The sequence below is a fragment of the Notamacropus eugenii genome, chromosome 6 (assembly GCF_028372415.1).
Source record: "Notamacropus eugenii isolate mMacEug1 chromosome 6, mMacEug1.pri_v2, whole genome shotgun sequence".
In the NCBI taxonomy this organism is placed as follows: Eukaryota; Metazoa; Chordata; class Mammalia; order Diprotodontia; family Macropodidae; genus Notamacropus; species Notamacropus eugenii.
In genome coordinates, this window is record NC_092877.1 from 93,852,534 (window position 1) to 93,877,106 (window position 24,573).

Sequence of the window (24,573 nt, forward strand, 5' to 3'; positions counted from 1 at the left end):
TTTTGCCTCAAAAGTCCATTCAGAATTTTTTAGGTCCTTGCATTGCTGTGAAGGACCAAGTCTACCAAAAAATTCCTCCCACACTATGGTTGTTGCTGTGTACAGAGTTCTCCTGGTTCTGCTCCTTTCACTCAGCATCAGTTCATATATGTCTTTCCAGGCCTCTCTGAAGTCTTCCTGTTCATCAATTTCTTATAGCACAATACTACATCATTAAAATTATATACCATTCAAATATCTCCCAATTGATGTACATCCCTTCAATTTTCAATTCTTTGCTACTTCTAAAAGAGCTGATATAAATATTTTTGTACATATAGATCCTTTTCCTTTTTCTTGAATCTCTTTGGGATACAAACCTAATAGTGGTATTGCTGGATCACGGAGTACGCATAGTTTTGAATTGTTCTCCCAAATGTTTGAACCAGTTCACAATTATTAGTGTATCTATTTTCTCTTCTCCCCTCCAGCAATTGTTATTTCTGTTAAGTAGTTATGAGATATTTTTAATTTACATTGCTATAATCAATAGTGATTTAGAATATTTTTTCATGTGATTATAGATAGCTTTATTTTTCTGAAAATTGCCTATTCATATCCTTTGACCAGTTGTCACTTGTGGAATGGCTTTTATTTCTCTATATTTGACTCATTTGGCTATATATTTGATAAATGAGACTTTTATCAGAGAAACTTGCTGTAAATTTTTTTGATATTACTTCATTATCTATAGTACCTTTTAGCAAAATGTAGTTTTCTTTTTTAATTAGGTCTATTTTTGCTTTTGCTTTATCTGTGATCATGATTGCTACCCTTGCCTTTTTTTACTGTGGTTGAAGCATGATAGGTTCTGTTCTTGCTATTTTAATTCCGTGTGTTTCTGTTTCATGTTTGTCTCTTGTAAACACCATATTGTTGGATTCTGTCTTCCAATTCATTCTTCTGTCTACTTCGATTTTATGGGTGAGCACATCCCATTCACATTTATGACTACTGTGTATTTCCTTCTATCATATTTTCTTCTGGTTATCCTTCTTGCTCTCTTTTTATCCTGTCTAAAAAGTTTATTTTGCTTCTGATCATTGAGTCCCTTAATCTGTTCTGCCTTTTGTCGATAGATGTCTATACTAAACTGAGTGTGTATATATATTTTTTCCTCTTGGAACAAATTCCAATGAGAGAGGTTCAGGCATTAGCCTCCCCCATTTTCCTTTCCACTATAAAAGCTCTTCCTTGTATGTTCCTTTTATGTCAGAAAACTTTTCCCATTCTATCTCTACCTTCTTCTTTCTCCCAGTCCATCTCTCTCACCCCTCCATTTTTTTTCAAATCATCTTGACATAATCAGTTCATGCCCTCTGTTTAGATGCTTCTTACTGCCCTAGTAATAATAACATTCTTAGAAGTTACAGGCATCATCTTTGCATATAGGAATGTAATCAGTTTAATTGCATTGAGTCCCTTATGATTACTCTTCATGCTGATGTTTTTATGCTTCTTTTGAGTCTTGTATTTGGATGTTACATTTTCTCTTCAGCTCTGGTCTTTTCATCAGGAGTGCATGAAGGTCCTCTATTTCATTAAATATCTATTCTCTCTTCTTCCCCCCACCCCTTCCCAAAAGGGTTGTATCCAGTTTTGTTGGGTATATTATTCTTGGTTGTAAACCCAGCTCCTTTACCTTTACTTTAGGAATATATTCAGAGCCCTTCTCTCTTTTAACATGGAAGTTGCTAAATCTTGTCCAATCCTGACTGTGGCTCCATGCTATTTGACTTGCTTCTTTCTGTCTGCTTGCAGTGTTTTCTCCTTGACTTAGGAGTTCTGACATTTGGCTACAATATTCCTGGGACTTTTCATTTTGTGATTTCTTTTACAAGATGATCAGTAGATTCTTTCAATTTCTATTTTACACTTTGGATCTCAGATAGCAGGGCAGTTTTTCTTGATAATTTCTTAAAAAATGATGTCTAGTCTCTCTCTCTCTCTCTTTCTGTCTCTCTCTTTCTCTGTCTGTCTCTGTCTCTGTCTCTCTCTCTCATGGCTTTCGGGTAGTCCAATAATTCTTAAATGATCTCTCCTGAATCTGTTTTTCAGGTCAGTTGTTTTTCCAGTGAGATATTTGACATTTTTAAAGAAAATTTTTTTGATTTTCTTTTATTGTTTCTTGATGTCTCATAGAGTAATTAGCTTCTACTTCCAATTCCTAATTTTTAAGTAATTATTTTCTTCAATGAGTTTTTGTGCCTCTTACTATTAGGCCAAATCTGTTTTTTTTTTTTAAGGTGTTATCTTCTTTATTTTTTTTGTCCTTTTTAAAAAAAGCTATTAATTTTCTTTTCATAATTTTCTTGTACCATTCTCATTTCTTTCCTTAATTTTTCTTCTAACATGCTTTCTTTAACTCTTTCAGGAATTCTTATTGGGTTTGATTCCAATGAACATTTTTCTCCAAGGTTTTTGTTGGAGCTGTTTTCACATTGTGAAATCTTATGAGTTATATATCTTATGAGTTTTTTAGCTTGGTCTTCCTACCACCATAGTACCATTTTATGGTCTTTTGTGTTTGCTAATTTTCTCAGCCTATTTCTTGACTGAGTTTTATGTTAAAGTTGGACTTTGCTCACCTAGCAGTGGGGAAGCATTGTTCCAAGTTTTAGACTTTTTTGCTGTTTTTAGAGCTAGTTCTGAGGGTCTGCAAGTTTTCATTGTATCCAAAGTGGGGTGATCCTGAAAGAGGTTTGGTCACTGATTTCCTGTTCTGTTCTTTACCCAGGAACGGCCCCTGGTTCCTTGTACCTCAAATTCTAACACTCCTCTTGGATGCCCTGTAACTGTTGCCAGGTTCCCTGCTTTTCTGTGCCTACAAGTGCTAGTGCTTTTTTCTACTTGGAAATGTGACTAGGGCCCCTGATACCTTGTGAGTGACCATAATACTCTCCTCTCCACCCTGGAATTGTGACCCAGAACTGGGTATGGGCAATAGAGTTGCCAATCAGTGGCAGCTATACCCAGTGCCAGCAAAGGGTCCCCTGTAATCTCTTTCTTACCAGTTGTCTGCCCCCAGCCCCCTTACTACCTCTGGGCTGAGAGGTCCCAAAGCTGTTGCTGTTGCTGTCTTGGCCACCTATCCCCTCAATAAATTCATCTTACCCATCTATTATACCACAGACAAGGAATTAGTATATATGCTGAACGTATATGCACCCCCACATGTCCAGCATTGGTATTAATTCCTTGTCTATGATACAGTAATAAACTTTTCACTTCTGTGCTCATTTATCCCCTTCTTCCTTGTCTCCTCTTTAAGAGCAGTATTGCTTCTGACAACTCCACTTAATATATGCCCTCCCTTTGATTCTCTACTCTATTTCCCTGTTTTTGTATTCCCTTTCCCTCACACTTTTCTATTGGGTAAGATGAATTTACGTACCCAGCAGTATTTATGTAGATTCTTCCCTCCTTGAGTTTAGATTAGAGTGAGGTTCAAGTGTTGCCTGTTCTCCACTTTCCATTACCCCTTCTACTGCATAAACTCTTCCTAGAGTACCCCAATTTTGTGAGATAATTTTTCCCATTCTTTTCCATTCTCCCACTGCATTGTTCCTCCCCACATTTTTAAATTTTTGTATAATTTGGATACTTGAAGATTTATTTAGTTTACTGCCAGACCCAAACTGGACTTATATTTGGAAGATGAGAAACATTTTTCACCAGATGAAATGTGAGTTCACAAGAACCAAGCTAAAGCAGTAAAAGTAATTCATAAAGGTAGTTTATGAATGTTCCTTAGTTCCACAGGATTAAATCTTAATAACCTGTTTTGTCAGCCAAGGAAGGAATCCTAGAGACTATCTACTTAAAGTAGTACTGTGTTTCTTGTAAGGAAACTCAGGCTTGGAATGGGGAAGCCACACTGTGAGATAATGGAAGGGGATCTCATATATTCCTAGATTCTCAATTCAAGACTCTTTCCATTACACAATTAAATAAATGTTTGAATGATGGATAAAAAAAGAAGGAATTATTGCTGATTTCCTAAGGAGTATGATATGAATGGAATGTCTTAAAAAGTTTGGTCCATTAGACCAACTTATGTTACTGCTTTCATGGGATCCTTTCCTACAGCCAGAAATATATTGATGAACCCACTTTGCAGTGCTTGGGACTATGTCTTCCACATGATGCCTACCTAAATTCTCCCTCTACCAGAAAGAGCACTTGCTCCAGAGAACAAGTTACTGACCTCAATTTAGAATGCTCTCTTCCTCTACCTAATGAGACTATCTTGGCTTACCTCATTTTAAATGACTTGTGCTTTGGATATTACCTACATAGTCATCTGGCAGCTCTAATTTTCTTTTAAGGTCATCCAAACATAATAAAATCACATACAGTCTCCCTTAGTAGATTTCCTCTAAGATCCCTGGTGATGACAGAGTTCTGAAGGAAGTTATTTCCCCATATAAGAATGTAAGTACCTTATGGTTTCTTATTCATGCTTATGTTTTTATGTGTCTCTTTAGTCTTATATTTGAATATCAGATTTTCTATTTATCTCATCTTTTCGTGAAGAATGTTTGGAAGTCCCCTATTTCATTGGATGTCCATTTTTTTCATCTTTTGTTAGGATTACACTCAGTTTTGATGGGTAGGTTATTTTTGGTTGTAATCTTAGATCCTTTGCTTTCTGGAATATTATTCTAAGTGGTCTGTTTCTTTATAGTGGTAGCTGCTAAATCTTGTGTAATCCTGACTGTGGCTCAGTGGTATTAAAGTTCTTTCTAGCTGCTTATATATATTTTTTTATAAATATTTATATATTCTATTTTCTCCTTTAACTTTTGGATTCTGGATTTTAGCTTTTCCTGGTACGTTCATTTTGGAGTTTAAGGAGGTGATTGGTAAATTCTTTTAATTTCTACTTTGTCCTGTGGTTCTATGAAATCTGAGCACCATAGCTGCCACTCTGCTCCTGATCTCAGCACCACACAAGTGTGTTTCTGCAATTTGTTTTGTGCTTGGTAGGCTCAGTAGACTTCATTTTTACTTCTAGCATTAGTTCAGGGGTACGTGGGATCTCATTTTGCCCCATTGCTCTGAATTCCCTTTCTGTCCTTAGCCCCTGGTATGCTTCCTACCATAACTATTAATGCCACAAAAATTGCCCTTCTCATCTGTGTGTATCTTTCTAAGCTGTCTTGGATTGGAAAAATTACTATGACTTTTTCTTGGTTTTCCCAATCAGCACTCAGTTTGGTGCGTTTTCTAGGTTATTATGGAGATGATGTGCTGGGAGAGCTAGGCAAAAATATTTCATTTACCTCTCCCAACCTGCCTCTGCCTCCCAAATGTCATTATTGTTACTGGCTGATCAGTGGCTAATTGTGTACAAACCTATATTGCATAGGGGCTCAAGAGCTAGACTGGTGAGTAGGCAATGTGTACTTCTTCTCAAGAGTATTACCCCTGTGAGACTGATTTTAACTGTGTGATGATGGTCTGTCTCTGGGATTTTAGACTAGCTAATTTGAGAGAACACTGGGATGAGCTAGTAAAGGATGTCTCACATACTTAGGGACATAGTAACAGGCTACACTCAATTTAATTCACTAAGGATGAGGGCAGGCTAGGGGGTAGAGGGATACTGTGAACCAGGTACTAAACTTTTCTTTCCAATTTCTTTAGTCAAATCTTGGACATCATATTTGACTTTCTCATCATCCAGGAAACATTCAAAATGTATCCAGAACTGATGACAATATTCCAGATTGTTAAACTCCCACCTACTCACTTTTTTTTACATCAGTCATTTGACACGTATCCTTCTCCTCGTTGCATCCTTCCTTGTAAAAAAGGAAAAAAAAAATCAAACTAAAATTGTTGCCAAGCCAAGCCATGCCTTTCCCACCACGAGTTTATATAGTTCATTATCAATATTGAATGTCATTAGTTTTGACCAGTGGTTTAATTAGAATCTTCCTGAATTTTAGTTCTGTTTTGCAGTGGGTTAGTTATTTCTACCAATTGCTTAAATATTTTCTGTCTTCCATATCTGTTATTTTTGCCTTCATAATTACAAGTAGTTTTCCAGTTACATAATATTCTGGGCTATCTTTTTTTCTGTGGTTCTGACCTACAATAACATAATAGTTTTTCATTGAATCTATTGATTTACTTTTTTCCTCAGATATTTCCAGTTTCTTTTTCTTGTCCTGGAATTTCTTAGTCATATTCCATTTTTCTTTATTAGATGATATTTTGGTTTTCACCTTGGTATTCTTGAGTGCTAAAGAAATCCTAGTTTTGTTCATGAGTATTTTGTTCTATGGATATTTTGTTATCCTTCTAAATTCATACTGTTCTTCCATCATGTTTGAGTGCAGCTGTTTATCGTTGTGTTTTCTTTCAAACTTTTTGGGAAATTTCTTGTACCTTTGCTTCTTTTAGCTTCCTGCCCTCTTCCGTCTTTGTGAAGTCATGCATCTGTAAATCAGGTAACCCGTGTTATGTAGTTACTTGATTTATAAGTGGCTAAAAATGTTGAATGACACGGGGCCAAAGATGGACCACTGTGGACCTGAGTAGAGAAACCCTCCTTCCTCCAAAGGACAACTAGGTAGCACAATGGAAGAGTCCTGGGCTTGGAGACAGGAAGACCTCGATTCAAATTCAGCCTCAGTAGTTAAGCCTACTTAACTACTTAACTAGCTAGCCGTGTGGATCTGGGCAAATCATTCAACCTTGGTTTGCCAGTCCTCAGCTATAAAGTCTTACACACTGCTGGATTAATCTTCCTAAAACTTTATTCATACTACTTCCCTGCTCATAAATAGATAGAGCATCCATGAAAGCAACCAAATTAAAACCATTAAAGGCCTCTTCAATAAACTGATTTCAATCTATTTTAGGATGTTATAGGTTTTATAGTGGGGACCGAGTGCTGGATTAGAAATAAGACCTTGTTTCTAATAGTAGCTTAGCTATTTGCTAATTAGTGCGTTCTGGTTCTCAGTTTCTTCAACTTTATGAAATAAGGAATCTGAATGAAACAGCACTTTATAATCTGCTTCAGTATAAATCCTTTGCTTGATTTATGATTTAGCAGGAGGAACCTGGGGGAACCCCAGCCATGACTGCTTCTGTACATTTGATAATAGGATCTCAGAGAACATCCCTTGCATTCTAATTGCCTCTATCCTACAAAATCCTCAGCCTAGCTTTCCATGATTCCCATATGATCTTCGAGATTTGTCACATTAGTCCTCTGTCTTCAATCTGCCCCCACACCTACCATCTTCCATTATCTGTATCTTTGCACAAGTGGTACCCTATTTCTGGAACATTCTTTAGACTTCTCACTCATGATCCCTAAATTCCTTCAAAGCACAGCTGTAATGCTACCTCCTACCTGAGACCTTTCCCTAGCTGGTGGGGCTCTCTTCTTCTTGAAGTTATTTTGCATAATTTTATGTTAATTATGTACATGTATCCCCTAATAAGCTGATGGAGGGCAGGTGTTGTCTTTGTATTTCCAATACAGTGTCCTGAATAAATTAGGTTCTTAGTGCTTCCATCTTTTTTTTTTAAATTTATGTATTTAAGTTTTCAACATTCATTTCCACAAAATTTTGAGTTCCAAATTTTCTCCCCATTTCTCCCCTCCCCCCACCTCAAAACACCAAGCATTCTGATTACCCCTTCCACCAATCTGTCCTCCCTTCCCTTATCCCCATCTTCTTTTTTGTCCTGTAGGGCAAGATAAATTTCTATACCCCATTACCTGCATTTCTTATTTCCCTGTTGTATGCAAGAACAATACTCAACAGTTGTTCCTAAAACTTTTGAGTTCCAACTTCTCTTCCACCACATTAATTCCTTGTTAGTGAAGGCCAAGTTCAGAAATTAACTTTCTTTGTTGGTTTGTGCACTTTTTAATAAAGGAAGCCTTTAGAATAAATCAGTGAAAATAATTGCTTCTCTTTCTCCCAAATACTTTTTGCTAGACTTTCCTACACCACTTCCTTTATTTCCCTTGCTATTCCTACACTGGAAGCAACTCTTTCCATGGATGCCCAAAGGACCCTATATGATGCCCATGTGGGTGCCCTTCCCCTTGCTGGAGCCCACCTCCAAACTATGCTCTTTTCCGTTTCTTTTCTTAGCCAGAGACTGCCTTCCTACCCCAACACATTCACCCCCTCCTTCCCAGTGGTGGTAGGCCATTTTCCTTACTAGTCTCTGCCCTGCACTCAGATGCACCCTAAGTATGTCTGGGTCTTTCCATTTTCTCTGCAGTTGAACCCCATTTTCTATGAGCTTCGACTGCCTTTTTTGTATTTCTACTGCTATTTTCAAATGAAATCTCACTGATCAGTAGTACTTGTAATCCTCTTATCTTCACAAAAACAAATATTTTGAATGAAGTATACTCTTCATTTCCCCATGACTGTGCCTCTCCTTTTTTTACTAATCTAAATCTCATCTCTTTCTCAATGAGACCATGCTGCAAAACCCACCTTTCACTAAACTCCTTTGGGACAGGAGAATAAATGATCTCCTTAAAAATTTGTTGGTTACAAACTGAATGAGGTAATCCTAGATGTATTTCTCTGGTCAAGCTGAATAGGGAGAAGTCAGGCTTGTTACTAGGCCTCTGTGTTTGACTGTCATAAACTTGCACTAGAGTTTGGCTTCACTGACATTCACACATCCGGATCCTTATACTCCATTGTTCCTCAACGTATGTGTGGTCCTTTTGACTTCTGGTGGCATTTTGTGCTCTCTCCAACTGGCTGCTTCTAGAAGGAGAAAACAGCTTTTAATCCTAAAAAAATTCTTATTTTTATTCAGAATGACCTTTGAGGTTATGCTAATGAAAAATGACTATTATTAAGTAGAATTTCTCAGCTTAAACACTGGTGATTTTTTTAAAAAGCAGCTAAAAACCTTAGATGAGATAGATCACAGGACTCCAATTTTTTTATATTTGATCCTTACCCCGATTTTTTAGAAGTAGATTCCTGAGCAGTTTTTAAATGGAAAATTAAACTAAATTTAAGTTGTAACTGTGCTATTATCCCAATCTTCTCAAATCACCTTTACACAGGGTGTGGAAAATCCATATTCCAAATGCTGGCTGGGAACTAAAGATGAACGTAAACATAGATTTACATTGGTCTTAATTAGCTATTACCTTTTCTTGCAGGTGGTGAATCAATGTTGACCTGCAATCCGAGTGTATCCATTCGGTTCTCAGTGGCTTGTGGTCAGAAAGTGACTGCTGGGGAAAAATGTAATTTACAGGTGTGGTGGTTCTGAAAGAAGTATTGTGAATCATGAGCACTGAGGAGCTGTGACTGACAAAACTCACATTCTTATAATGGTGATCTCTCTACCTTCTAATTATTCCTACAAATTTCTTTCTATCAATGGGGAAACTACAGGAATGCTGACAGGTGTAATGTATTATATATTATGTAACTAACACCCACACACACACACACCAGCTCTCATCTGTATATTTGTAAAGCACTTTCCTTATGACAATGTATCCACAAATAGAGGTATTTACTGAACTAGTAAAATGAAGGCTCCACATTCTTTCCACAAGTACAAAATTCTTGAGGTTCTAAGATTCTGTACCAGAATTTACTATTTTCTAATCATCCTCAGGCTTCTCTTAGCTTACAGAGGTGACTCAAGGACCCAAGGATACTGTTTGATGGTGGCATTTAATTATTGATTACTATTATAGGTTTCAAATATTTAACCAAATAAGACTGAAACATTCTCTTACCTCTTACTATTTGTAAGAGATACAGGAACATGTACGGGTCAACACTACTACAACATAATGCTGCATTTCTTGGTTTTATTTGAAACAATCCATGTTTTAGTGTTTCATGGTAGATATTACACTCTGCATTTACACAAATTACAATGTTCTGCTTCATTCTTAAAAAGAAAATTCTAAAAATCCAGCCCATGTGCAGCACAAGAATATGTAAAACTACTATACACGCTTTGTATCAAAGAGTATAAAATTCTGGTTGTATTATTAGACAAATTACAAGAATCCTCTAACTAGACACAAAGGGTTAACATTAGCTCTTAACTGCAAATCTGGATTTCTTCATTTTGTTTCACTTTGAGATGTGAACAAGTTTAAAAGGAATTAATTTTTTATTGTTTAAAAAGAAACCAAATTTTGTTCAAATAGGTATTTCCCCATTCAAGAGCTTCATCTTTTTTTCAACCTCTTATTTTCCTATTTCTTGTTTACTTCCCTTTGTGCTAACCATTTGGATGTCATAATTAAATCAGGTGCACCATCCTGCCAGTTCTTTTTAGTCAATCAGTGCTCTGCTCGCCTTTCCCCCCTTTCCAGAATTCAAATTGCTTTAAATCAATGCAGCAATTTCCCTCCCCCCCCCCTTCCATATTTGACATGGTTCCCTCTAGCAGTTGCTTTTTGGTTTTCAGTACTGAGGGCTGAGTTCCAGGGAAAGAGGAAGAGTTCCAGGGAAAGAGGAAGAGTTCCAGGGAAAACAGGTTCTCGTCCTTTCCTTAAGGGCTTGAGGGTGCTGAAATTGACTTATCTAATACTAAGAGAACCTGAAAAACTCCCTGACAAGAATGTGCCCATTTTTCATGGGTTGCCCAAAGTCACTGTCATATACTTCTGCATAGTTTTTTTTTTTTTAAAAAAAAAAACCTCTTTCCTCCTGCCCCATAGGGTTTAGGGACCAAGTCTGAACTTCATGTCTGATTTGTATTACAAGGCAATAAAAGAGAAGGCAGTAAAAGCGGTAGGCCAATTTTACATTCTCCCAGAATCATATTATTACGTATTCCTCCATCTTACAAACAACTGAATTATCTACCTATATCTTCCATATAAATTAATATACAGCCAACTCTGGATTATCCTGGGGGGTGCTGGTGGTAGATACTTGTCTAATGTAAAACTTGTTTCAAATTTTTGTTAACATGATTGAGCAAAGCAGGTGGTAATTTTTTGTTGAAACAATTCATTATTACTTTAATTACTGCCTGTAACTAAGTATAGGCACATGGTGCAAATACACTGAAAATGTCCCAGTTCAGTTGAGGCTCGTGCTAAGTGATTGTTAGTACGATGCCTGGCACATAGTAGGTGCTTAATAAATGTTTACTGACTGCTAAGGAAATGAACCTCTAGTAAGAAACAGGAGAGTTTTGTGCAGGGGAAGTTCTACATGGAAGTTCCTTGGATCTTGAGAGGATGCTTTTTTTTTTCATTTGATGAATTTCCAGGTCATCAGACATATCACTGTGTCAAATCAAAGAAGTACTTCTTGAACTGACCACTCTTACCCTCCATTACCATGGATAACAGAGAGTTGACTGTAATTATGCCATCCAATTCTGAATCCATTTAGCCTCTGCACATAAGAAAACTCCGTTTAAGACGAGAAAACATACTGATAGATTAAAAAGCAAAGACTATCATATGACACCTAGAAGCATTTATTTTATGCAACCAATTTAAATATGATCATGTGTACACAAAGTGTACACTTTTACCCTTGCTGGACAATGCCAGGAAACATAATATTGGTGCAACAGTCTTCTAAAATGAAAAAAAAAATTCATACTGGGAAACAAAATGCAAAACAGACATTCTTTCATTTATCTCAATGCTTAAAACTGAGTGCAATTCTAAACATTTCCAACTTTCCTCATGAAGCTGCCAAAGTCCATCTATTTTAAAAAATTGACTTTTTTACATCATTAATAAAAATCTGGTGATGTACACTACAAAACCAAATCCTGAACTGCCTTTACTCCTTTAAATTTCCAATATTCCAACATAATAGCCACTGGAGTAAAAACCTTTTTAAAGTGATATGCTTTATAAAACAACAATATGTACATTTATTGCAAATTATATTAAACTAATGTGAGGGGAAACTAAAAAATGAAATGTTTACTCGCAAATCAATAATTTTAATTATTTTCTCACTCTGATAAAAATCAGAAAGCAACATTTATAAAATTGCCACCACATGACTTTTCATAGCAGGGAAATGAAATCTGTACATCTTATTTTTGCAGAAAAGTAGGCAGGCGGAAAGAATTATACATAAAAGTCTTCAAAAGGAAAAGCCAAGAAGTACTTGTTCTGATCTCCTTTTCTCCTTAAAATTAATTCAGTAGGCTTCTTCTATTTTTTCTTGTGTAACATGGGCATTCCTGGCTCTAGAATTATGAATTTTCTGTGTCAGTGTAAGGACATCCTGTGACTTTCTTTAAAAAAAATGCAGCATGGAAAAGAACGGTGTGATGCACTTTAAACTCCAGATATGCAGGAACTGGAACCAAGTGTTAAGCAATTTGCTTAATTATTGACTTTTCATAAAAAAAAGTCTCAGGGGAAAATAAGTACAGTTGCTTTTAGCCTCTCAAGAGTTTCTGCTTTACATTTCCATTCAAGGACTGGTGTCATATGAAAGGGAAGTAATAGTTTTTCAGTTTTCAAGGCAGAAATTGGGTGTTTTGAAGTAATCTCAGTTTCTGTACAGGTATATTTTGAATTCTAGTTTTTGCAGAAGCTTGAGCCTGTCTTTATTTGGCTGTCATTTCCTCCCTTTTCGAGTGAGGCTTCTTTTTACCTTAGAGAGAGGGAAAAAGTTACTATTAGAATAGGCATACAAGGAAGGAGGAGACAGTTTGCAACAACATTAGGCTGTGGCAATGTGAATCAATACGGGATTCCACAAATACACCTTCTTCTGGAGACTAACATACGGTGCACATACATGCTTTATTCTTTCTGAAACAAAGGTGAGTGCTGTTGGACTTAAAAAAATACAGATTCATTTCAAATACAACTGAATTCAAGTAGTAAATGCACAACTTCTTGTCGCCCTTTCTCAACGGGCAGGCCTAGTGACACAGCTACCAGCCCAGAGGCAGCTAAAGCGTCAAAAAGGGAACCCTCACGTTCAAAAGGGTACTTTTCATTTTGAGCTTATGTTACTTTATCTTTATATCGTTTTTAAACTGGAAAAAAAACCCCATCAGTTGAATAAGTTTTATTTTTTACCAACTTAGGAACAACATTTGTATATTCCAACTATGCTATTCATTTAAAAAAGTTATAATTTTCATTCAAGTTAATATTAGTGTAGGAGTAGTACGGTATATCAAATAGGATGGCTATGCTTTTAAACAGCGAATCAAAATCTGACCTCCTAAGCCTAGAATGCAAGCTAATACAATTTCATGATATTATTAAAACACAAGGAAAATTGTACTAATTATTTATGGGTGACTATCATGGTTAAATTATTCCTATACTGTAATAATATAAATAATTGTATCATATATGACAGTCCTATAGAAGCTGCCTGCTGCACTTTAATGAAGCCTCCCTTTGCTAGTTCATCCTCAGTATCTTCCTGGCTGCTTTCACAGACTTTTAAATGATCCAGGTCCCTGGGAGAATTTCCTGGACTTGACGCTATGTCCCAAATTGACTCTCCATCACTTTCCAGTACTTGGCTTCTGAAAGATTTTATATTACTGTGACATAAACTCCTTACTGAAAGAATCAGAATAACATTTGATTATTGATTACTTAAAACATCTGCAAATACACTCTTAGAATTCTAATATCAAAAGTATCATACATGTTATTTGGGGAAAAAACCACAAATCTGAATAGTTCAAATGATTTACGCTATGGGAGACAAAAAGTCCTCCAGTAATGGGGTAAGTGGCCTCCATGCCCCAGGACCTGGCTTCACATCCTCATTCTGTTACTGTTACTACGTATTTGACTTTGGGCAGGTCATTTTACCTCTTAGGCCTTACTTTCTTCATCTGTAAAATGGAGGGATGGAGGAGGGGGATTGAATTAGATACTGCTAAAATTCTTTACAATCTGAGATCCGAGGTACTACTTTCAGTAATAAAATAACCCAAAAGATTTGGAGGAAATCCTTTTTTTGTTAAGATCCTTTGATCTTTTCCTGGACTCAGGATTTTAATTATAAAGATTGGATTCCATTTATTCCTGTACAGTTTCAGGGCATCAACACCTCCTTTTTGGGGGGCTCAAAACTTATATAGTAAGGTTACACAGGCTTGCAAAGCATTATTATAATAGATTATAATAATATGATATAGAACGTCTTGATTTTCACAGAACCATGTGAGTCTGGTATTGTTATAATCCACCTTTTATAAAACTAGAAACTGAGGATGAATTCCATATTCATGAAGGGAGGGTCAGAATTCTAAGATCCTGACAGCTTTCCCAAACTAAACACAAAACATAATGATCCAAAATTTGGAAAGTGTCTAGACTGTTTTACAGAAACAAACTTATGGAAGCTGAAAAGTCTTAACACTTAAGATAACATAACTGATTTCCACTGACTGTATTTTTTTTTGCAGAAGAGCTTTTGCCCCCAAATTAAAGAAAAATTACACCAAAGAATACACTGAACCAAGGATGGAGAACTTGAGGCCTTGAGGCCACATGTGGCCCTCTAGGTCCTCAAGTATAGCCCTTTTGACTGAATCCAAACTACACAGAACAATTTGTTCAACACACTGACTGAATTCTGGATTCAGTCAAAGGGCCACACTTGTGGCTATCATATAATAAACTTGGATACCTCTGTCCAAAGCAAAGAGCTTAAAGAAATGATCTTTAAAAAACCAAAACCAAAACCAAACTCTTTTGGCCTACACACAGGAAGGAAAGGAGCTGAACCTGCCTTTGGTTCTACGAGGATCACCTTTTGCAGGCTTCTTAGGTACCAGGGCCACAAAGAGACGAGGTATAGACTCAAATGGCAGGAAGCTAGTGATTAAATTTCTGCTGGAGGGTATACTCACAGTGGTGATGAGTAAAGGGACAAATAAAAGGAGAGGGAACAAAGTAGTGGGAGGTGGGAAGGAGAGATATTGGAGAAAGGTAAAGGCCAGTGAGATTCCACCACTGTCACCTTAAGCATTACTTTGTGTGGAATGATTGATTGAGGATTAAATTCTGCCATGGAAAGGGATGGAAAAACTCCTTGGGGGCAGAAAGCATTTTAATTCTTGTCTTACTATCTTGTCTATCTAGCAATATCTTACACGTAGTGGCGATTGAATGAATTTTTGTTGAATGGAGTCAAGATTCTTGATGAATGTGATTCCACGATTAAATCTCTCTCTCAAGTTAGTGTTACTTACACAGTAATTTTCTCTAGCTTTAGGATACTGAATCACCAACCTCCTGCCTCACTCGACTGTAGTCTTCACCTTTTATCTGTCTTCTCATCTATGACGTACTGAACATCTACATCTCACTTAGAGTCCCAGATGGGTTTCTGATAGGTTTCTGGAAATATTATCCCATCTTCGTTTGGGCAATGGCCTAGGAAACCATTCCTAATTATACTAACTTAACATTGTACCTCAGCTGCCGCCTGACTTTGCTCCTGTAGGTCACTTCTAGTGGTGAGTTCTCCCTTGAGTCTCACTTTTGGTGCAGGGTCCAGACTAGTCACCCTTCATCTGCTGACTCAGTCGCCATGCCCAGGTACTGGTACCTCTGTCCTGCCCTTTCCAGGTTCCTTTTTATATGTTGTTTTCTCCCTTAAGAATAAAAACACTATGAGGACATGGCCCTCACTAGCTCATAAGCACACAGCTTGATACACAGCAACTGCTTATTGACATAACTTCCAAAAAAAAATTGTTATACAATCTTAGAGTTAGAAGGGGCCTAAAAGCACATTTAATATAGTCCACACCCCCCCAAAATATGTATCTGTCCTTTGAACATAAAAATCTACACTAATTCCCTAAGGCAGACAGTTCTGTTTCTGGATAATTTGTCCAATCGAGATTGACTTGCTGCTTACATAACTATCTTCTCATCTGCCTAACCCCACCACTAGTTTACATAACCTGCATCACTATCTTCTCTGTAGCACACACGTAGATACATACATGTACATAATAAAATATACATATATGTAAAAAGCACCCCTTTGGATTTAAGTCCAATGATATGATTAAATAATAAAATGAGTTTAATCTAGCAAGACTGATTCTTGATTCAAAACCATGCTAGCTTACTGTCAACAACGCTTCTCTTCTGGATATTTGCTAACCATCATTAAATAATGTCCTAAAAAAAATTTTTTTAATCAGAAACTGAAGTCAAACTTGCATTACACTTTCTCCTGTCCAATTTTGCAGTACTTTTCCACTCTCTTGGACAGATCCTCTTCCCTAGATTTGTAAGACACCAGGCAAATAAATTCTTAATTGGTATGCTTCATACCTGGGAACCTGTCATTTGGACATGTTACTACAGAAACATCAATCTTGTTCTCAGATACTCTATTCTAAACCAGCTGCTTATTTACCAAATCTCCCTTTCTCTTTTGTTGTCAGATCTTCACTTCTTGCTTGAGATCTCATATTGCTTAGCAATGCTTTCTTTGATTCCTTCTGGTAGATCTATTTTTTCCTGAGAAGAATCATGAGAAATGGGCAATAGTATCTGGTTTGACAAATCTTGGAAAGTTCTGTCATGTCTTGGCAAATACCCCATGAAGAAATAAGGCTTCTTTATAGCTTTCTTTTAGCTTGAAAAACAGATCTCAGTGCAATTCAATGGGGAGTCAACATCTACCCCTACAGTGAGGAAGTACCTTTGTACTGCTTCTTACCATCTCATTTATTTCTTAAAGAACAAGTAGGGTCTTCTTCAGAAGTTCTAATGCAGAGGTTTTTCATGAATTGGCTAAATTTTTAAAAATTAACTATCATTCAATAAAATTGGTTTTCATCATTATCTTATTTGATATACTTAATTACTTTGAAAAGGGATGCACAGATGGCCAAAGAGGCCACGACATGTAGGAAAGAGACACAAGAACCCTTGCTGTAGTTCAGTAAAAACCTTTGTCAAGTGAAGGTGGAAAGTGCCCCTTGTTCCCTTTCTCCTGTAACAGAATCACGGGTCAAGATTCCCAGGGGGTTTTCAGATTCTTTTTGTTTTGTTTTCCTATTTAAAGAACATTTCATTTTTCTTAATAATCTGGTCAGTAGAAAGCCATTCATTGAGTCCTTTCTATTCTAGGAAGGAGCCAGGTTATATTCTAAGCCCTTGGCCATGGCAGTAATAAAAATAGCAATAATATAAACAAAAAAATGAAGATGTTCCCTACGTCTACAGTGAGAAACAAAAGCAGTACTTCTGAGCTAGAAGAAATGAATTGTGGGATATCTGTGTGCTGGATATGGGGACCGGTTATTTTAATGCTGGTTTGTTCAGTGAGAAATACAGGTAAGGAGATATTACAAAAATATGCTGTTTCAAATTTAAGTAAAAATCAAATAGATTTTATCATTTGAAGAGCAGTTCCTGGTGAGTTTAGTGCCCTCAGAATCAGGTCAGAAAGTGAATTTTACATATGTCCGTCTATCTGTATCTATGTATCTGTCTTCTACCATTCAGAGCGCTTCATATTCTTGATTGTGAACAGAGGTGTTTTTAATCTTATTCAGTTTAAATGCATTTAAGACAATCAATCACTCAATCAATCAATATTTATTAAGTGCCTATTATGTGCCAGATACTGTGCTAAGTACTAGGGATACAAAAACGGGGCAAAAGACAGTCCCTGCCCCCAAGGAGCTTACAGTCTGATGGGGGAGACAATAGACAAACAAGTACAAGTAACCTACATACAAGAAAAATTGGGAATACTTGAAAGAAAGAAGGCACTAGAATTAATAGGGATTGGGGAAGGTTTCCTTTAGGAGCTGGAATTTTAGTTGGGACTTAAAGGAAGCCAGGAAAGTAGGAAAAGAAGAAAGGAAGGCATTCCTGGAATAGGCATAGCCAGAGAAAGCATCCAGAGCCGAGAGATGCAGAATCTTGTTTGCGAAATAGTCAGAAGGCCACAATGTCCTTGGATTGAGTAATGCTTGGCAGGGAGAAAGGTCCAGGAGACGAGGAAGGTGGGAGAGGACTCTGAAGGCCAGGCAGAGGAGTTACATTTGATCCTGGAGGTGACAGGAAGCCACCGGAATTTACTGAGTAGGGGGATAACACAGTCAGACCTACACTTTAGGAAAATCACTTCAGAGACTGAATGGAGGGCGGATTGAAGTGGGAGAGGCCTGATGCAATAATCAAGGCGTGAGGCGATGAGGTACCAGGGTGGTGGAAGTGTTAGAGAGAAGGGGGCATATTCTAGAGATGCTGCAAAGGTGAAATCAACAGGTCTTGGCATCAGTTTGTATATGGGGGTGAGAGACAGTGAGCAGTCCAGGAGGCAAGGGGAGAATGGTGCTGATTTCTACAGGAGACGTGAGAATGGAGGTCAGCAGAGACTGGGGCAGGAAAGGTAAATTTGAGAATCGTCAACATAGAGATGGTAATTAAAATCCACAGAGTTGATGAAAGTGATGAACAGTGTCAAGGACTGCAGAGAAATTGAGGAGAATGAGGTTTGGGAAAAGGTCATGTTGGAGGAAGCAGTTTCAGTGGAATAATGTAACCAGAAGTCAGACTGTAAGGAGTTAAGAAGAAAGTGAGAGGAGAGAAAGTGGAGGCACCTAATGGAGGTGGGCTTTTCAAAGAGTTTAGCCACAAAGGGCCAAGGAAATATAGGGTGATACAGAGATGGGAATGGATGAATTAAGTGAGAGTTTTTGGGATGGGGGAAACAGGGACATGTTTGTAGGCAGTAGGGAATGAGCTAGTAGAGAAAGACTGAAAAGAAGTGACTGAATGAGGATGACAAGAGGGGCCAATCTGTTATCAAGGAGGGCTTTCTTTTGGGCATGAGAAGGCTCACTGTTGTAGGTGAAGACTAAAGACTAAATTTGCAAAAGCAAGAAATAATAACTAGAAACCGAGAACAGGAAACAACTGAAAAATTATGTCCTTTTAACCTCCAAACAATCTGTCCCTCCTCTGTGCTGCAGCAATCTGTAGTGGTTTTTTTTCCCTAACGGTTCCTGGAAGCCTAGGCTTGTTATCACCTACTCTGGCTTTTCTCATCCACTTGTTTCCCAACCTGAATCCACATCTGGCTCTGCCCTCTGGAATACTGGTTTTATTGTTGCCACATTTCCTTTAATTTAGAAGATCCCTCACGCTACTTTTATCATTTTGCACAAGCCCCCTCCCTCCTGACATCACCCAGTAGCCCTCTGTCCTTTAAGGTTAGTTTCATCTAGCAAGGACACACTGCTGAGATCCCAGGGGCAGTTATCTACTACCTGCAGTGCCTAGCTCACACTTTCCCTTTCCACCTCTATCCCTGCCCTAATTCTACTTTTACAATTGAACGTACACATCCATGTCTCTTCGGTCCAGTGGCCTCCCACTTGGTCTGCTCCCAGGGCCTGTACTTCCATTGTATAGCTTCTTAGCTATACACAGACATGGTCACAGCATTTTGCAAACGTGGGCTATGCTTGGCTGATGCACTTCCAAGATCTAGATTCAGAAATTCATCTCAGCACAACTTCTTATTCTTCCATCTCTCGGCCTCACTCTTCCTAAATCTGTTCTTTATACTCAAAACAATCTTTGCTTCTCAGCTGTCTCCAAATCTTCACAGGGATCACTGCTTGTGTCATCTCTATGCAAGCTCAATTCCTCTCGCTCAACTCTCAGCCCTCTGACTTCACTCATTTCGCTGACCCTGTTCTTAGGATGCTAATGACTCTTCTAATGATGGACTTGGTGGTGTGTACACATGGCCACTCCCCATTACATTTCATGGAAGGCAAGTTCTCTGGGTTATGTTTTGTCTTGGAATCATTAGTCTTCATTTCCAAAGAGGACCAATGACAGCGTAAGGGTGACCTCTTATGCAGGAATTGGAGCAAGGCAGAGTTTGCAGAAGTCGTCAGCCTCACTCTCTCTTGCAGTCACCAAAGTCCAGTGGCAAGACAAAAATCAAGAACAACTGATGATGGCCCAGGACGCTGTGGATGCCTGGGTGAGCATCTTCAATGCTTAGTAAGCTCTAATTGTTCCACAACACAGGCTTCTGCGGCTGTTAGGACAAACTGTTCTAATCTGCCCATTCTGCTGGGAGAGGTCTGACATCCCCCAACTCACCCTAAACCTGGTTCAGTCCATTTGCTGAGATAGTTTTGCTGGGATGTGGCCACTGTGGATGCTACAGCTTTTTGGAGCCACAGGTGAGAATATGAGTTTAATAAATGCTTAATTATCTGAATCTCAAAAAATTCTGTGTAAATAAACATGATAGTGTTAAAATCACTAAAATGGAATTCTACTTGTACACATTTTCAAGTACACTCACTTTAAAATCTCTCAATCCCAGTTTCCATAAATTTTCAGTGAGAAAGCTAAAAAAATTACTGCAAAATGTGTGAATGGTTTTTTAATGCCTTAATATATTTAGGTAAACTTTTTTGCATATAATGTTTTGTACAAACAAGCAGCATATGCTTTGACTTCATCCCCTGGCAGGCATTTATATTTGACTGATTAAATATTCTAAAATTAAAAATTAAGTCCCAATAAAGATGCAAATTAAGAAACTCCTGAGTGAATCCAAAATTAGGTTCTGTCATTAACATGCATAGGAATATTCCTAACACAATGCTAATCCTCAATATCACTATGAACAATATCTATTTTTCTAGGAATTTTGTGGAATGAGTCATGGTCTCTGAAAATCCTAAGATTTAAAAAGTTCAAGTCAGGAGTGAACACAGCTGCCATAACTCTCCCTTGCTGACCAAAGGTAATGCCTAACAACCAAACACTTCACCAGTGCTGCAGTTCCTTTTGATGACTGTTTTTGTATTTCCAGTGCTACCATAGTGCCCACTACACAAGAGGTAACTAAGTACTTGTTGGTTGATTGATTGACATCTAAAAATCAAGACCTTAAAATCTAGATTAATGGGATGAAAACAAAACAATACAGAAAGAAAAGGGCTAGTATATCGTTTTCTAAGTTTTTCTTTTTCTTCTCTCAAAGTACCACACTAAAGGAGTCATTCACAGGTTGTTTCATATGTGCTAACAACTTAAGAATACTAAAAAAAATTTTAAAATATGTTTTAACAACTCAAGGTTTGGAGAGAAGTTACTTTATTTTACCTTTGTAAATCAATTTGCCTCTCTGCTGGTGCTGCTTTTTTGGCTACATCTTGGAGTTTGGGTGCTTTGGCGTTGCCTGCCTCCGGCCCCCCTGGGCTCTCCTGACCAACCGCGGCCCTCTTTCTTCCCCTCCCAGCTGATTTATTTGTTTCGTCATTCTTTGTTGCGCTGCCCTGAGATTCAGACTTGGGCCTCCGTCCTCGTCTGGCCTTGGGAGGGGCGGGCGGTCCCGTCTCATCTGCCTTCTTCTCCTCAGTTTTCTGTTGGATGTTCTCCGCTCCAGATGCCGCAGCTGTTCTTTTCTTTCCTCGGTCAGTGCTAATGTTGCCCTGAGTAGCCTGGTCAGAGTTAATCTCCTACAAGAGTCCAAATAAAATCCTGTGAACATATACATTCATCACATACTAACCATCTATATCTGAAAGCTTTTTGAAAAGAAAATTTTAAAGCATGTGAAGAAATAATGGGGTTCGCTGAGTAGGTAGAAGAAATAGAAACTCTTTTCTACTAGTCCATAAAATATCACTCTGTCTGCAGTGGGAATCCCAAGTCAAATTTATTGACTTTCCCTGTTCCCGTAGAACATTTTAAGAATCGTATTTGTTAAATCTTATGGTTCTGAAAAGATAATGATGATGATGCCAATATCAGACCAATCAAGGTAATTACAGCTGAAAATCACAAGCACGTCACTTTGCCTCCACCAGGGACTTCCTTTACTCTCAGAAACATGAACAGTTATTCACCACTGACTGAACATGGGAAAATTATAAAAAAACCAAACCCAACACAAAACATACAGAACATTGAAAATGTTGCCGATGAGCTCTAGAAGATTCCTCACATCATGTCCTTTGGAATGTGTTCCACCTACGGAACTGGATGATAGATTCCTGAATACATGGGATATGCACGTGCAATGTACATAGCTAACTGCTTTACTCTTTCATACCGTGAACTGAAATGTACTAACTAGACGAGCTGTTTCCTCGGTCAATGGTTCTGCCAGCAGAAAAAAATTCCATTTAAAAACTGAAAAATTAAGAAGGTAATTGAATCACAATTTTAAAAGATTCACTAGGAGGGTAATTTAAATGTGAAAATTCAATAACTCAGTTAAGTGTTTGTTAAAAACATTCTGACACAGTAATGTCATTAGATATACAGTATTCAAAAGCATGATTAGAAACAACAGTAAATTAAAGATCAATAAGAAACAAAAAGAAAAGATACAATATTTTAAAAATTAAAAATCAGGTGAATTAAAAAATGCCAAATTGATAAAATTTTGCTTACAAACAATCGAAGAGGAATATCTGTAACATAAAAAGCAATATTTTTAGTCACAGAATTTTGGAGCTATAAGAAGATGAATCATCGTTAGCCTCTGGGGCTTAAATACTTCTGATCTACTCATTTCATATTCATTTTATGTAAGTGGCTTGTCTGAGTTTAATGGTATAGTCAGGACTACAACTGAGATGTGATTTCTAGTTAAGTATTTTTTTTGGAGGGGGGAGGTTTGGGAGGGGAAAATCACTATGCATTTTTACAGTAGTCAGTATTATTTTGTAGGAAGCAAAGAATTTTATATTAAAGTTCATTCTGAGGTGTTATCTGTAAATTCAATCCCATTTTCTCATTGGATTGCATAACTTTTTTTGAATTTTAAATTTATTTATGCTTATGGCTTAAATAATGAAATAAATTTTTTATGATAATAGTTAAAAAAGTCTTTGTCAAGATAGACTTTCTGAATGAAATAATACCTTTCAAATCTATTTTTAAAATTCCAAAGTATAAAATACAAGATTTCAATAATGCCCCAGTTTATAGATAATACCTGTTAGAACTGCAGGATCTAAAATTCTGAAATTCATAAGTCAGAGGCATTCTTTGGAGTAAGAGGACTTAAAATATAAATGTCTCAGGCTAGAGAGCCCAAGATAAGAAATCTTAGTGTCATCATCTCTGAAATGGAGAGTGCCATAGTAGAACTGTGCTTTCAGGACTGCAAAGGTCATTTCACACGGTATTCTCACAACAACCCTAAAACATACAGCTAATAAAAAAAACAACTCCAAAGTTCTATTTTTATTATCCCCATCTTGCAAATGAGAAAACCAAGGCTCTGAGTTGTATGCTTGGTCACATGGCTAATAAATAGAGCAGCAATGTTTCAAACTCAGTTGGCACTGATTCCAAGTGCAAACTATACTAAGTTTGTTTGACAGGATTTTGCTTAAAGTTTGAATTGATATTCATTACTGATATTGATCTGTAATTGTCCTTCTGCATTTGATCTTTCCTTGGCTTAGGTGTTAGGTCTACATCTTTCCTACAAAAGGATTCTGGTAGGGTGCTTTCTCAATCTGAGAATAATTTGTGTACTATGAATACCAATTGTTCTTTAAAAGTTTGATAGAATTCTTCTATGAATCCATTAGGATTCACTTTTTTTTAATAGTTCTTTTACAGTTTGTTCTATTTCCTTTTCTGAGAATGGGTAATTTAAGATCTCTATCTGGTCTTCTGTCAGTTGGGGTACTTTATATTGAAGGTGTTTGCCTATTTCTTTTGGATGCTCAAGTTTTGTTAGTATATAAATGTGCTTATTAAAGGATAAAAATGAAGGCCTGAAAAAAATTTACTATGCATAAAGTGAATTCAAAGTTGCAGAAGCTGCAACATATTCTACTAAGTTAAAACCACCTTCATGACTGCTAAATATGGGTAATTTACTCTGTGTATTACATCACCTTTCAATTTCATATTGACTGAATGTTTACTTGGATACCTACAATAACAGATTGTCTGTTTCTGCCTACAGTACATAAGAAATACTGCAATAAGAAACAGTTTGCTACTCTTGCAAAACAGGCCCAACAGTCTGAAATATATAGCTGTTAAAACAAAGAAAAACAAACAAACTTTTTAAAAGAAATAGGCAAAAAAAATTAAGTGACTCTGAACAAAAAACAAAACAGTAAGTCCAAAACCACATCCATGAAGCAGGGGTTTAGGCAGAAAACTTTCAAAAATAAGTCAATTGCTGGGAGCTCTTATTTCCTGTGGGGAACCCCAACCCTAATGAAGTGGGAAATGTTTACTAGCATTTTGCACACAGTGTTAAGGACTGATCCTGTGTCTAGGTCTGCACTAAAATTCTCCAGAAGACAGTCACAAATGGACACATGGTTACCTTGTTCTTTACAGGCTCAGTCTTTACTGGTGTGACTGAGATGATTCTCACAGGGTTCTCTTCATTTTCACTAACTCCAGTTTCTGAAGCTTCTGAATTTGGTTCCCTATAAAAGAAAATTAACTAAGAAACCTTTACCACGTATAAGCAGAACAAAGTAAGCAGTGCAGATATTAAAAAATATTAAAGGTCTAACATATATTTCAACACATTA

The 24,573-nt window shown here is 37.2% G+C and overlaps 1 protein-coding gene across 2 annotated transcripts in view; it reads right to left on the bottom strand.

The window, feature by feature from the left end:
* Positions 1–11,495: 11,495 nt before the first annotated feature.
* PDS5A (PDS5 cohesin associated factor A) overlaps positions 11,496–24,573 on the bottom strand; it is a 146,815-nt gene continuing 133,737 nt past the window's right edge. For both annotated transcript variants that reach the window (XM_072620540.1, XM_072620539.1), the window contains exons 31-33: positions 24,360–24,465; positions 21,158–21,513; positions 11,496–12,656 (exon numbers count right to left, since the gene is read on the bottom strand). In XM_072620540.1, the coding sequence (XP_072476641.1) occupies positions 12,653–12,656; positions 21,158–21,513; positions 24,360–24,465 (466 nt within the window). In that variant the 3' untranslated portion in view covers positions 11,496–12,652. The remainder of the gene's footprint in view (positions 12,657–21,157; positions 21,514–24,359; positions 24,466–24,573) is intronic.